Source organism: Dromiciops gliroides, chromosome 2 (assembly GCF_019393635.1).
Source record: "Dromiciops gliroides isolate mDroGli1 chromosome 2, mDroGli1.pri, whole genome shotgun sequence".
Classification (NCBI taxonomy): Eukaryota; Metazoa; Chordata; class Mammalia; order Microbiotheria; family Microbiotheriidae; genus Dromiciops; species Dromiciops gliroides.
Window position 1 is genome coordinate 622643123 of NC_057862.1, and position 15125 is coordinate 622658247.

General features: G+C 38.0%; 1 protein-coding gene across 1 annotated transcript in view; it reads right to left on the reverse strand.

Moving 5' to 3' along the window:
• Positions 1 to 4075: 4075 nt before the first annotated feature.
• Positions 4076 to 15125, reverse strand: part of LOC122739409 (olfactory receptor 1N1-like) — a 31709-nt gene continuing 20659 nt past the window's right edge. The window contains exon 3 of the mRNA XM_043981167.1: positions 4076 to 4345. Coding sequence (XP_043837102.1) covers positions 4076 to 4345 — 270 coding nt within the window. The remainder of the gene's footprint in view (positions 4346 to 15125) is intronic.

Below are 15125 nucleotides of genomic sequence, written 5' to 3' on the forward strand. Positions count from 1 at the left end.
CAAGTCAGGAAGAGAGAGAAGGCTCAAATAGTCATGGTACTGCAAGGCGCTGATTGGGGATGATTATATCATCTAATAGCATTCTTATATAATTAAGGCACAGACATATGATAGAACAAATACAAAGTAAAATAATCTGAAGTGGGTCCTCACAGTGGCAAGGCAATCCTTTTCTATTTCCCTTATAGATTCACTATTCTACTCACTACAGTGTCTTTTCCAAACCTTTCATCCCTTCTAAAAGTTCCCATGGCTCCCATTCCTCCCACTCTCTCAGATGAATATATGTATGTATGCATGTATGTAATTGCTGACTAAATATAATAATGGCATGGATTTGGAGTGGCATGCATAGATTTTGATCTGTGAACTGGCCCAACAAAGAGAGACAGAGACAGAGACAGAGACAGAGAAACAGAGAGAGACAGAGAGACAGAGAGGGGTGAGAGAGAGAGAGGAGGGAGGGAGGAAGAGAGAGAGAGAGATGAGAGAGAGAGAGAGAGAGATGAGAGAGAGGATGAGAGATGAGAGAGAGAGAGAGATGAGAGAGAGAATGATCTTTACAAGGGAGGGAATCTGCTTTAAACAGTCTCTAGACTTGCAAGTGCTGGAAGTCAAAGGACATGTTGGATAATTAATTGCCATTACATGCCTGACTCGATAGTTGTAGGAAGTTATTCAAAAGTTTGTGCTGTCTCCCTTGGACTGCTCTTTTGAAGTCCTCCAATCATTGGAAAAGCTCCCTTATCTACTCACATAAGTCTGTAGCTCAAAGACTTAATGTTCTCTTAACCAATAATGAGTCAAATTCTCTTACACTAACATAGGGCAATGTTGCACCTGGGTGTTCTTCAAGCACTGCCCAAATGAATGGGCAAAGGTAAGAGACTTTTTAAAATCGTCTCTATTGAATTTTATTTTTGAAGGTTCTTTAGCTAATATTTTTCTTATCCTGGTATTGATGCTTTGGGATTTTGGCCACGCACAGAATATGGAATCACCTCTTTGTTAAGAATATTAAGACATAAATCATCACTCCTGAATTAAAATAAAAACTTAAGGGAGGAGCAGATGAAAGAAATAAGATCAAGGTATATATCCCTAACAGGGACCCTTAAATTTTCAGTAGGAATTAAATTATAACAACAACTCCCCACTAACTTGGGGGTCAGAAGATCTATGTTCAATTTTCTACCTTTGACATTTATGAGATATATTCATTGGGTCTTTGTTTTGTTTGTTTAGCAGGGAAATGAGGGTTAAGTGACTTGCCCAGGGTTACACAGCTAGTAACTGTCAAGTGGTCTGAGGCTAGATTTGAACTAAGTCCTCCTGAACTCCAGGGCTGGTGCTTTATCCACTGCACCATCTAGCTGCTCCATTTTTGTTTTTGTTTTTTTGTTTAGCTACATTACCTTGGGCAAATCAGTTAACCTTTCTGTGCCTCAGTTTCCTCATTTATAAAATAATATATATTTCTAATGTTCCCTCTAGCTCTAAATATATAGTACTATTATAGTACTATTATAAGCAATCCTCTCAGGATCTCCATTTTTCCTCTATTATCATGGCCACTTTCATTATTATCGGTATTATTTCCTAATGTTTTATATTAATTACTCTTATATTAATGAAATTAATCATATAAATGAAAAAAATTACATCCATTTAGTACAGAATGAGAAACCAGTCATAGCACTTACTTGGTCACAGAAAAGGGTATCAATCTCATGCAGGAATTAATTCAAACCATGAAAGACACAGGAGGAAATACTTTTGGGGAAGCCAGAGGATAATTTGGATGAGGAAGGGGGTGAAAACAGATAAGGTGGTAGTGTACAGTATGAAAAGATGTTTGAGTTAAGTGACCTGAAGCTGAATGTGTTACCATGATGTGTACTTGAAATTACAGAGTTGAATTGTCCCTTATTCCCTTCAATTATGAAATAAATGTCTTTTGCTCCACACAAATTCTCACGCTCAGTATATGTCCATGTCTTTTGTTGCTTGGCTACTGGGAAGTGGAACAAATATACAAGATAAGAATTGAGATGGATCAATAGTGTAATGTGCTAGACAAAACAAAACAATGCATGCAAACTTGCCTTTCATAACAAGGGGTTTGGAGTCCAGAAAAAAATAGAGTGATAGTCCTGTTGTATTCTGATGTACTCCTAGATGGGCCACATGCAGAACACTGTTTTTAATTCTGGATGTTACATTTTAAGAAGGACATTGATAAGCTAGAGGGCCTCTAGGAAAGGACAACCAGAATGGTGAAGGTCCTAAGTCCAAGTGATCTGAGGATAGGTTGAAGGAACTAGAAATATATATATATATATATATTTTTTTTTTCCTGATGTGGGGACCAATTTTTAATTGGGGAGTGCTAGCTAAGCGGCTCGCCGCAATATTGGGGCAAGGAAAGAAATCGGCAGCTTCCCTCAAAACAGAACAAGATTTATTTTAAGAAGAATGAACTTAAAAAAAAAAACACAAACAGGGTCAGTAGGATCAAGGGAAAGGAAATAAAAATGGGGAAAGGGAAATTATAATACCTGAAAAAATACCACTGCCAAGGAATCAACTGAAAATACACAGCAGAACGCCTGTCACTCTCCAGCTTCCACCTAGAATGCCCAATTCTCCTCCTCCAAACCTAGAAAAACCCCACACAGTCCCAGCCAATGGGATGGCTGCTCTGACAGTCACATGACTGCCCTCACTAGGCTTCCAATCTTTATAATTTTGCCAGGCCCATGTAGGCATCGGAAAGTGGTGATGAAGTGAGGTGCCAGAGCCCTGGCAAGGGCTACAACCAGTGGGTGGAGCACCATGCGGTTTGCGGAGCCCCAGGCTAGTGCTTGTGGAGGCATAAAAACCTCAAATAACAATTAATTATTTACACTGAATAAGAGAAGACTCAAGGGTAATATATTAACAGTCTTCAAATTTAAAAAAAAATTGTCACATGGAAGAGATTTTCTTTGTTGTTTAGTAATTTGAGTTATATCTGGATCTTTGTGACCCCACTTGTTTTCTTGGCAGAGATAGTGGAGTGATTTTCCATACCCTTCTCCAGTTCGTTTTACAAATGAAGAAACTAAGGCAAACAGGTTTATTTGTCTCAGGGTCACACAGATAATAAGTGTCTGAGACTGAAAGATAAGTCTTCCTGACTCCAGACCTAGCCACTCATCCACTGTAACCATCTAGCTGCCCCTAGAAGAGAGATAAGGCTTGCCCTTTTTACTTTAAGAGGCTGAAAGTAAGAGCAATTGGATGGAAATTGCAAAGAATTTGTCTATGTTTCATGTAAATAAAGCTGCCCTATGATTGTAGCTATTAAAATGGGGAACAGGATGCCTTTCAGTGATATTGGCCTCCCTTTCTTTCTATGTTTTTTAAGCAAATGCCAGATGGCACTTGTTGGAAATGTGGTTGTCTCTTCTTTCAGGTACGGGGTTGTACTAGACAGTTACTACTCTCAAACTCTCTAATTCTGTTATTATATTTCTCTGTGACTGAGGCTACAAGTACAAGTAAGAAATTGTAAGTCCTACAACAGGCGATCATGAGCTTATTATTTCTTCATAATGACACTAGTTCCTTTTTCACCATGAATAACCGTAACAATGAAGCTTTGATTTCTTGATTTTGCAGGCTATAATGTAAGGGTTAGTGTTGGAGCCACCACAGAGAACATGACTGTGGCCACTATGGTCTTGATCTCTCCCCTGTGTATTTGTCTGGCTTGGGGGCTGCAAATAAACACCCACTAGAGTCCCTATAGAATAGCCCAACCACACATAGATGGGACCCACATGTGGCAAGTGCTTTGCGCACACCCCCAGTTGTTCGGATTTTATTACACAGCAGAGCCAATGAAGGCATAGGAAGTGACAATGCAGGCAGCAGGTAATAGGATGACGGGTCCTCCTTCAATTAGAATAAACTAGGTAGTTGAGGGATGTATCAGAACAGGCAAGATGCAGTAAGGGATAGGACATCACAGTAGAAGTGTTGGAAGGGGCATGGTTGCTTACAGAAGGACAATCGAGCAATGAGCAATGTGTTAAACAGAGAGTACAGGGCTGTACCCACCCACACAGCCCCCAGGAACATGTGACATCGTGGCAATGTTGCTATAGTTAGTATAGTGAAGTGGTCGGCATATAGCCACGTATCGATCCCACGCCATGGCAGCTAACACATAGCTATCCACATTCCCTGACATGTGGAAGAAGAAGACTTGGGTGAAAAGCAATGAATATGGTGTGATAGTCCTGTCCCTGTCAGCAGGGCATGGAGAAGTCGGGCATTGTGGTAGATGTAAAGAATAAGTCTGCCAGGGACAGGTTCACCAGAAGCAAGTACATAGGTGTATGGAGATGTGGTCCATTCCAATGGCAAAAGAATCAGCAGGTTTCCCAGGAGGGCTGCCAGGTATAGGGCCAGGAATAGAGGTAACAGGATCTCTGGGTGACTGGAAAAGGCCAGAAGAAGGAATTCAGAGGTGCTAGTCTGGTTTTCCACTGTTTATTGCTGGTTGGTCTGAGCCTGGGTTTAGGAGGAGAAGAAATAAACTAAGAGAGACTCCTGAGTTCTTTTTCTAAAACAACAATCCATCCACCAAAGCATAGATCATGTGGTGGATAGAGTGCTGGATCTGGAATCAGAAAGAACTGAATTCATATTCAGCCTCAAACAAAACCCCAATAGTTGGAGGTCAACAAGGGTACATTATGTCTGTAATCAAGGGTGGACTAACTGGAACCTGGGAAGTTGGACTTCATTCTTTCCTAAAAGCAGTGGGGAGCCACAGCAGCATCCTAAGCAGTTGTCCATGCAACAAAGAGAAAATGAAACAGCAGCTTTATTTGTTTAATACCTCTTCTTGTGTGTGTATCTTATGACTTGTTGTCATTCAAGCCCCTTAGTCAATGTACTCATCACTTCTCTGACCCTTTTCCTACAAATAAAGAAGGCTAATTCCCAAAGCTCAGCCAGAAAAAAAAATGTTTAAATAACCTGTTGTATTATTTCCTGTGCATCTCCTGAGGGAATGACTTCTGAAATTATTTTTGGACTGGCTCAAGTTCCCTTTGTAAGACTGAATTGTACTTATTAAAACAGTTGGACTGGAGGGACTTTCCCATAAGGAACTATTTTGAGGAGGATTGTGAGCTACTTAAAAGAGGCAAAAGCCATCCCCATAAACTCAAGGTGTTTACAATCTAATGGAGGAGTCAGTACAGCAAAGGAAATAATTAAGAGAGGGAAGGTTTAATTAGAATTAAATTAAGAGGGGTTGAGGATGGCTTATTGTAAGAGGTGAGGTTTTATTTGAGAACAAAAGGAAGCCAAAAAGGTAGGCATGGAGGATGGAATGTTTGAGAGTAGTAGCTGCCTAGTACAAGCCATACCTGAAAGAGCTCACATGTCCAACAAGTGGCCATCCGGCCTTTGCTTAGAAATTTATAATGAATGAGAGCCCAATACCACTGAAGGCATCTAATTCCTATTTTAAATAGCTACAATTGGAGGGAAATTTCACACTCCCATAGCCCATGTAAAACTTAGCATTTAAAGCTTTGACAATCTGAAAAGTGTGAGTAAAACCTCAGTTTTAAGTGTATTCATTCTTAGTTATTTGGAGCTTATTTAATATGATTATTTGTAGGCTTGAATCTTTTTGGAAAATACCTTTTCATTTTGGGAAATGGTTCTTGCTTATATTCTATCAATTAGATTTTGTGTATACATTTACATAGATGCTTATATCTTTACCATAGAAATTAATATAAACATTGCCCCTGATTAACCACTTTTATATACCTTCATTTGAGTTTGTTTTTATGAAAACATTTTAAATTTTAAGTAACTGAAATGCCCCTTCTATAATTAATTCTGTCCCTTGTTTAATAAGGAATTCTTCCCCTAGCTACAGTTATTCAATGAAGATTCTTGCATTCTGCTCCTGTTTTTTCATATTCTTCATGTTCTTCAGTGATACTGCTACTACCTATAATATATACCTCAAAGAAATCAAAGATAAGAAAAGGACCCATATGTCCAAAAATATGTATAGCAGCACTTTTTGTTATAGGAAAGAGCACTAGCACACCAGAGTTCATGGCCACAGTAGAATAGAGACCCTCCTCAAATTTATAGGACAGAAAAGATGACATTTGATTGCTCACAGACAAGAGCACAGGCCAGGAGAGTAGTAAACACACCTTACCTAAGATCATATTGCCTTGGAAGCACTAAAAACTTATAGGTCCCTAGAAGTTTCTGGAAAACAGCTACACAAAACCCTTGAAACTTGAGATAGTACATGTTCCACCTTGGAAGCAGAGCGTTATTTTAATAGAGTTGAAAGTTAAAAAAGAGGTTGGGAAAATGAGCAAACCATGGGAAAAGTTGACCATAGAAAACTACAATGGTCACAAGGAAGATCAAAACACACCCTCAGAAGAAGTCATAACAAAGTCAAAGCTCCTATATCCAAAGCTCTCAAGCCAAATATGAAGTGGTCTCAGGTCATAAAGGGGCTCTAAAAAGACTTTGAAAATGAAGTGAGAGGGGAGGAAAAATTGGAAAGATAAATTAGAATGATGCAAGAAAAATCATGAAAAAGGAATCAATAGTTTAATAAAGCAGACACAAAAAATGCTGAAGAAAATAACACTTTAAAAAATGAGGATTTTTCCTACTAAAAGAGGTACCAAAAGCCATTGAGTAGAACAATACCTTGAAAAGTGGGATTGGCCAATTGGAAAAAGAGGCACAAAAATTCACTAAAGAAAAAAAAATCAATACAAAGTAAAATTGGCCAAATGGAAAAGGAGATACAAAAACTCACTGAATAAATTAATTCCTTAAAATAGAATTGAGCAAATGGAAGATAATGATTTTATGAGAAATCAAGAATCAATCAAACAAAACCAAAAGAATGAAAAAGTAGAAGACAATGTGAGCTATCTCATTAGAAAAACAACGGACCTAGAAAATAGATTCAGAAGAGATCATTTAAAAATTATTGGACCACCTAAAAACCATGATCAAAAAAAGAGTCTACACATAATTTTTCAAGAAATTATCAAGGAAAACTGCCCTGGTATTCTTGAAATAGAGGCTAAAATAGAATTTGAAAAAAATACTACTTACCTCCTGAAAGAGATCCCAAAATGAAATCTCCCAGGAATATTCCAGTCAAATTTCAGACCTCCCAGTTCAAGGAGAAAATATTGAAAGCAGCCAGAAAGAAACAATTCAAGTACTATGGAGCCAAAGGCAGGATAATACAAGATTTAGCAGCTCCTACATTATAGGATCAGAGGGCTTGGAATATGATATTCCAGAAAGCAAAGGAACTGGGATTACAACTAGGAATCCACTATTCTGCAAAACTGAATATAATTATTATTTTTTTTTTTTAGTGAGGCAATTGGGGTTAAGTGACTTGCCCAGAGTCACACAGCTAGTAAGTGTTAAGTGTCTGAGGCTGGATTTGAACTCAGGTACTCCTGACTCCAGGGCCGGTGCTCTATCCACTGCACCACCTAGCTGCCCCTGAATATAATTCTTAAGGGGAAAAGATGAACATTCAATTAAAAAAAAGTATTTTCAGGCTTTTTTGATAAAAAGACAAGAGTTTAATAGAAAATTTGACTTTCACATGCAAGACTCAAGAGAAGCAGAAAAAGGTAAGCAGAAAAAGGAAATCATAAGGTACTTTAAAAGTTTAAGCTATTTATATTCCTATGTGGGAAGCTTTACTTGTAATTCATTAGAACTTTCTCATCGTTAGGGCAGCTAGATGAAGTATATATAGACAAAGGACAGAGGAATGAGTGGAATATGAAGGGATGGGGTCTAAAAAATTAAAAATTAAGGGGTGAGAGAGGAATGCACTGGGAGAAATTGAAAGGAAGAAGTGAAATGGAGTATAAAAAATATAAAAAAGCAAGAAAAAGCTAATGGGAGAGGTTAAGAGAAGTGAGTTAATCTTACTCTCATTAGAATTGGTTCAAATAGGGAATAACATACACACTCAATTGGGTATAGACATCTGTCTTACCCTGCAGAAAATTAGGAGGGGAAGAGAATAACAGGAGGAGGAGGGGAATGATACATTGGAGGGCACAATAGGGGAGGGACTAGTCTGAAGCAAAACACTTTTGCGAAGGGACAAGGTGACAGGAAAGAGAGAATATTATAAATGGGTTAGGGAGGGAATAGGATTGAGGAAAAATCTAAGTTAACAATAGTAACTGGAAAAGTTTTTGAATCAAGTTTCTGTGATTAAAGGCCTCATTTCTCAAACATATTGAGAACTGAGTCCTATTTATAAATAAGAAGATCCATTACCCCAATTGAGAAATGATCAAGAAATATGAAGTTTTCACATGAAGCAATCATAGCTCTCTATAACCGTTATTAAAAAAATGTTCTAACTCACTACTGTTTGGAGGGATGCAAATCAAAGTAATTCTGAGGTACTAATTCATACCTATTAATTTTGCTAATAGAACAGAAGAGGAAAATGACAAATATCAGAGGGGATGTGGAGAAAAATGAGACATTAATACACTGTGGAGTTGTAAACTGATTCAACCATTCTGCAGAGCAATTGTGAACTATTCTCAAAGGCTATAAAACTATACATACTCTTTGACCGCAACACCACTACTAGGTCTATATCCAAAAAGAGATAAAAAGGAAAAAAGGAAAAGGACTTATAGGCACAAAAATCTTTATACCAGCTCTTTTTTAATGGCAAGGATTTGGAAATTATGGACATGCCCATCAGTTGGGGGATGGCTGAACAAATTATGGTGTGTATTATGATGGAATACTACTGTGCTATAATAAATGATGAGCAGGATGCTCTCAAAACCTGGAATGACTTACATAAGTTGATGGAAAGTGAAATGTACTGTTAACAAATAACAGGAATGCTGTGGATGACCACCTATGAATGGCTTAGACTATTCTTAGCCACACAAGGATCCAAATAGCTCTGAAGAACTTATGATGAAGAATGCTATCTATCCCCAGAAAAGAACTGATAATGTCTGAATACAGACTGAAGCATGTTTTTTTACTTTATTTTCTTGAGTTTTTTTTTGGTCTGTTTTCTTTCACAACATGACTTACATGGAAATGTTTTGAATGACTATAGATGTATAATCTATATCAAATTGGCTTTGCATTCTCAAAGGGGTGGGAGGAAGGAGATAATTTGAAACACAAAGTTTTAAAAATAGTTGTTAAATTGTTTTATATCCAAAGGGGGAAACCAAAATACAACCAATGTAATTGGGAAATTTTTAACAAATATATAAAAATACAATAAATTAAGGTATATTAAATATGCATGATTTTCTAAGTCATTATGTAGCCCATGGGATTTTGACCTTTGATAGCACTAGCCTAAGATAATTTAACAAATGTGTATATAGATTTACTAGTCGCTCAACAAATTAGTAATTAAGACTTTATCTGAATGCTTAAAGTTCAGGAAAAATCTTTGTAGCTAAATGATTCAGTTGTTTATACAAAATTACTTATTCAAAGTTGCCTTAACTACCTCATTTCTCCTTTAAAGGGAATAGACAGGAGTTCTGTGGTTCAATCTAACTTACTGTTAATGAATTTATTGAGTAGGGCTGTACCTCTTTCTCTTTGTTCCTGTTCCCTCATACGTTAAATTTTGTACTTAATAAGGTCCCCAGATCACTTGTTCATAGGGTGAAAATCTATTCTGATGAAATATAAAGGATGTTCATAGAATTTGAGGGTTAGAAGGGACTTCAGCAATCAATCAATTCAATCCATATGTGAAAGGGGTCACCACTACTAGGAACATACCCCACAAGAAGTGATCCTTCTTTTGCTTTTTGAATGAAGACCTCTGATGAGAAGGAACCTACTGCTTTTTTTTGTTTTGTTTTGTTTTTTAGGCAATGGGGGTTAAGTGACTTGCCCACGGTCACACAGCTAGTAAATGTCAAGTGTCTGAGGCCGGATTTGAACTCAGGTACTCCTGAGACCAGGGCCGGTGCTTTAAACCACTGCGCCATCTAGCTGCCTCACTACATGCTATTTTTAAGGCAGCCCCCCTTCTGGTTTGGGACAGGTCTATTTGGTGGGAATTATTTTTCATTTCAAACCTAAATTTTCCTCCTTATAACTTCATCCCTATTGTTCCTGGATCTGCCCTCTCCAGACAAACAGAACTAATCTAACCCCTCCTTCAGTCTAACAGTTCTTCAATACATGGAGGTAGTTCTTATGTCTGAGTCTTCTTTTCTCCAGGCTAAAAATGACTAGTTCCTTCAATTCCTCATATGACAAGACTCAATGGTCACTCTACCAACTTGCTGACCCTTCTCTAGACATTCTCCAATTTATCATCCCTTCCTTAAAACGGTTGGCACCAAGAACAGAGCACAATTTTACATTGAAAAAGAGGTCCTGAGAGGAACAGAGGGAGACATCAGTTCCTTCTTCCTAGAAACTGCGCCTGTAGGAAAAAAAGAATTACCATATTGTTCTGAAAAATTATGATACTGTTTAAATCCAACACATGTATTAAAAAATGGTTTGCACCCAGAATGTCATCTGACTCCAATAATTCTCAGAATTGCTAGAGAGGACTACAAAGGTCCTGAAATCTTCCAAAGCAATCTGGTTTGGGTCCCACAAAGCTTGTGTTTTAGGTTCCCTGGTGTTTGACTTTGCTCAAATTTTATTGAATCTCTATCTCAATCTACCTTTTTTTCAAGTTCCACGTCTAGCAAAATGCTTAACTCTGTGGCTTATGTGCAGGCACCCTTTTTAAAACTATATTGTTCCTTCCTTCCTGCCCTCCCTCCCTTCTTCCTCCATTCATCTTTCTTCCTTCTTTCCTTCATTTGCTTTGACTAGGTAAAGGAGGCCATTCTTTGCCTCACTTGTTACCTAGACCACTGAATGGGCACTGCCACAGACAAACTGAGGCCTGGGAAAAACCTTAGCTTATAAAGGTCAATGTCTCCCACTGCCTCAGGGCATCTCTACTTTTCTGATGTATATCTTGCCACTGAACCCAAATGTCTCTGAAGGAGAAAATGAGGCTGGTGGCTTTGCACAGCCCTCCCTCACTTAAATCCAATTTTACTGCTAGTCAAGGCAATATAAGTATACTGCTCCAGCAGGAAGACAAAAAGCATTCTTAAATGAGCCCCAGGGTATTATACTGAAGATGGGTTTAGTCCCCAAAAGCCTTGAACCCTAGACATATTGGGTTACCACTCTTTCATTTGAGTTTTCTCTTAGTACTTTCCTAGCCTCTGGGCTTCCAGGATTCCTAGCCTTCCAGTCATAGGAAAGAATTAAAAGCTTTCTCATGTGATATATGCTCACTTAGAAAGAAAGATAGATGATACATGATAGATAAGAGATGCATTGATAGCTAGATATCTATTTAGATAGATAGATGGATAGATGGACATAGATAGATAGATAGATAGATAGATAGATAGATAGATAGATAGATAGATAGATAGATAGATAGATAGTTAAACAGATTTATGTGTACTTATTATGTTCCAGGTGCTATTGTGTGGGGGAGGTCTGGTTCCAGGCTTCATAAAGGGTAACATCTATCAGAACCAAAAATACTTCCAGGAGCAGAATAGAAGGTTCCTTTGGGGAGCAGGTGGGGAGGAAGGCCAGGGTACATGCAAAATGTTTTTGGAGCTGGTATCTGAAAAATGAACCTCCTCAGGGTAATCCATGTCAGCTGTGCTCTAGGGAAAGGTTACTAGGTTATTCTCAGACCTGGATGTCATTGTCCTGTTTAACTATTACCAGCTGTGTAAGTATGTCAGTGAATAAGTAAGTATGACTTAAGTAGTCCTACATTATCAGTATGTGGTTTATAAAGTCAAAATGTTTGGAAAATGAAAGTAGGGGATTACTAAGAACCATATAAATTTAAGACACACAGTCAAACATTATTATAATGTGTAGCTATTAATTTATTAATTAATGTACAGGCATAAAATGTTAGGTCAACATCCCATTTCAGTAAGATCACATAACATTGGTGTAAAAACAAAACACATTTAAAAAAAGAATATATGAGCAATTTACAGATAAATGGGAGAATGGCTAACAGTTTCTTCATAGACCAAAAAAGAAAATGGAGGGACTGCCTGCTTCATCCACCCAAATGTAACAAGAAACACCTTTTTAGGGGACACTTAGTGATTCCAACTTCAGGTGTTCATGATGAAAATAAACAAACCAAAAAAAATCACAGTGAAGATAACTGTTGTATATATGACAAGATCTCCAAATCAAGTCAATATATACACTCATGCATATACAGAGCAACCATCATTTATATAGAGACATTGATCATATCCCCCTTAATTCTTCTATCCCTAGGATGCTAGATTTGGAATGCAGAAAGAGAAAAATGCAATAGAGCTCAGCTCCAGGTTCCAAAAGAGAATCTTTTAGCATAAGATATATACACTTCACTCACCTCTGCAAGAGACTTGTTGACCCCCATTCACCTCCAGAGGGAGATTCCAACCCAGCTCTGATTCATCTTATAAATCTTTCATGATCCCTAGCCCTGATGGCAGCAAGTCTACAACAAAGATAAGAAATTTTGGCCACAAGTAAGGGGCTATGAGGAAAGGAAATAAAGGAAGCATAGCATACAGTTCTTACTCTGTGTCATAACCCACAATTCTAGGGCAGTGTTGGGGATATTTAAAGGATTGGTACACTTAAAATTTAACTTTGGCAGAAGCCAAAGATAAAGGGGCTCATTATTTCATTCTTCTCTAGGGGCTTTCTCTTTTCATTCTCCAGGGAAACCCCCTTGTCATATTTTTATCTCCCCAGTGTCTTCATTATAAGAATATGAGAATGCCAAATATATCCTAGACACCCTCTGTTGGTGCCAGGGTTTTATGCCAACATATTCACAACCCTCTTCTAAGTCAATTCTCAGTAATAACCTGCCCTCCCTGTCACTGTTTTATTCTGGATTTAGAGCCCAAATCACTGACTCACCTTGCTCTCTCCTGGTTGTTATCACCTTTCCTTGCCCCAGAATTTCCTCTACTCCAAGAGCCTAAGGAAAAGAGAATGATGTTTCATAATTTCTCCCTTTCCCTTTGGTTTATAACTGAAAATAAAGTAATAAGAAAAAATTTAAAAGATATCACAAAATCTTGTCTCACAAATTGCTCCTAATTTCTTTTTATCTATCCATCCATCCATCCATTCATTCAACAACTATTTATTAGAAACTTCCTGTATGTGAAGCACTGATCTAGATACTGAGGGGAATATACTTAAGTGAGTCTGTTTTCCATCAATTTATCACCATCAATATATCCCACAATTTAAATCAATCCCAGGCATACCTTCAAACTGATAGTGCTCCCAGGGAACTCTCCAAGAAAATAAAATCTTTAAGAGGTAAAATAAACTGCAACCTAATTGAGTGTCCTATTTTTTTTAAATGACCGCACTTCCCTGTCTTCTAATTGTTTAAAGTGCAGCTAATGGCCAGTGGAGCTTCCTCACTTTAGGAAGGGCACCAGGGAGAAAAGGATGCAAGTAAAAGAATCAAACATTTATTAAGCACAAATTGCATTCTAGGCACTGTGCTAAGTGCTTTGCAAATATCTCCTTTTTTAAAAAAAATATCTCCTTTTTATCACCACAAATACCCTAGAAAGTAGCTTCTATAAATATCCCCATTTTACAATTGGGGAAAATTACGTAGACATAAGTGACATGCTGAGGATCACAAAAAATAGTGTGTCAGGTCTTCCCGACTCCAAGCCGGGTGGTCTATCCATTGTATCATCAAGCTTTTCTCTGCATCAGCCCTCCTATTTTTGTGCTCCACAGCAATACTGAATGTTGACAAATAGAGCGTCCCTGGTTTCCTCCTTTATAAAATAAGAGCAAAATTAATGACATTCATATGGTATTTTCTCCTATTGACGTCTAGATAGAACTAGAGAAGGATTTTTTAAAAAGCACTGATCTACTGATCACTGGAGAAAAGCATCCTGATTCATAGACCTCAGTACCATTCCTTGCAGTGGAGTCTAGATACTTGATTCAAGGAATTAGAGGGTGATAGGAATGTAGGTAATCAGTTCAATCTAAATTTTTAGGAAGTTATCATGTAAAGAGAGGAGATATATGGAGCTATAGTCTTTGGGAGTGAGAGTCAAGAGAAGAATTTTTAAGGGTAATGGAATTTTCTGGGCATGTGTATAGGCAGTGAGCATGTAGATAGTATTTGGAGAGAAAATGGGAGAAAAGAAGAGAGGAATGGTCAACCAAGTAAACTCCCAGAGGAGAGGTGAGGAGATAAAATAAAAGCCTTCATGGCACCAATGGATCCTGATAGAACTTGGTTATCCTGATGTATAAAATGGTTATTTCCACTCCAATCTGTAATATATTTAAAGTATATTACTCTGTTTTCTTAGGTCTTTTGTTTAGTGACCCCTTAACATGTCAATGACATGGGACATGGAAATCAGACCAGTGTCTCTGAGTTTCTTCTCCAGGGGCTCTCCCAGTGGACAGAACACCAACAACTCTTCTTTGGATTATTTCTCTGCATGTACCTGGTTACCATGGTAGGGAATGTGCTCATCTTCCTTGCCATCATCTCTGAAGCTCACCTCCACACCCCTATGTATTTCTTCCTGGCCACTCTTTCCTTTGCTGACATTGGTCTATCCTCTAGTATAGTCTTGAAGATGCTACATAACCTGTATACTCAGCATCACACCATCTCCTATGCAGGGTGCCTAACACAACTCTATTTCTTTCTCTTTCATTTGGGACATGGACAGCTTCCTGCTGCTGTGATGGCATATGATCGCTATACATGGCCATCTGTTACCCACTCCATTATATCACAGCCATGAGTCCCCAGCTCTGCATCCTTCTGGTGAGCATGTGCTGGGTGATCACTAATTCTCCTGCTCTGTTACACACTATTGCTCATGGCAAAATTGTCCTTCTGTGTGGTAGGGAAATAATCCCACTTTTTTTTGTGACATTAGTCCCCTGTTGAAAGG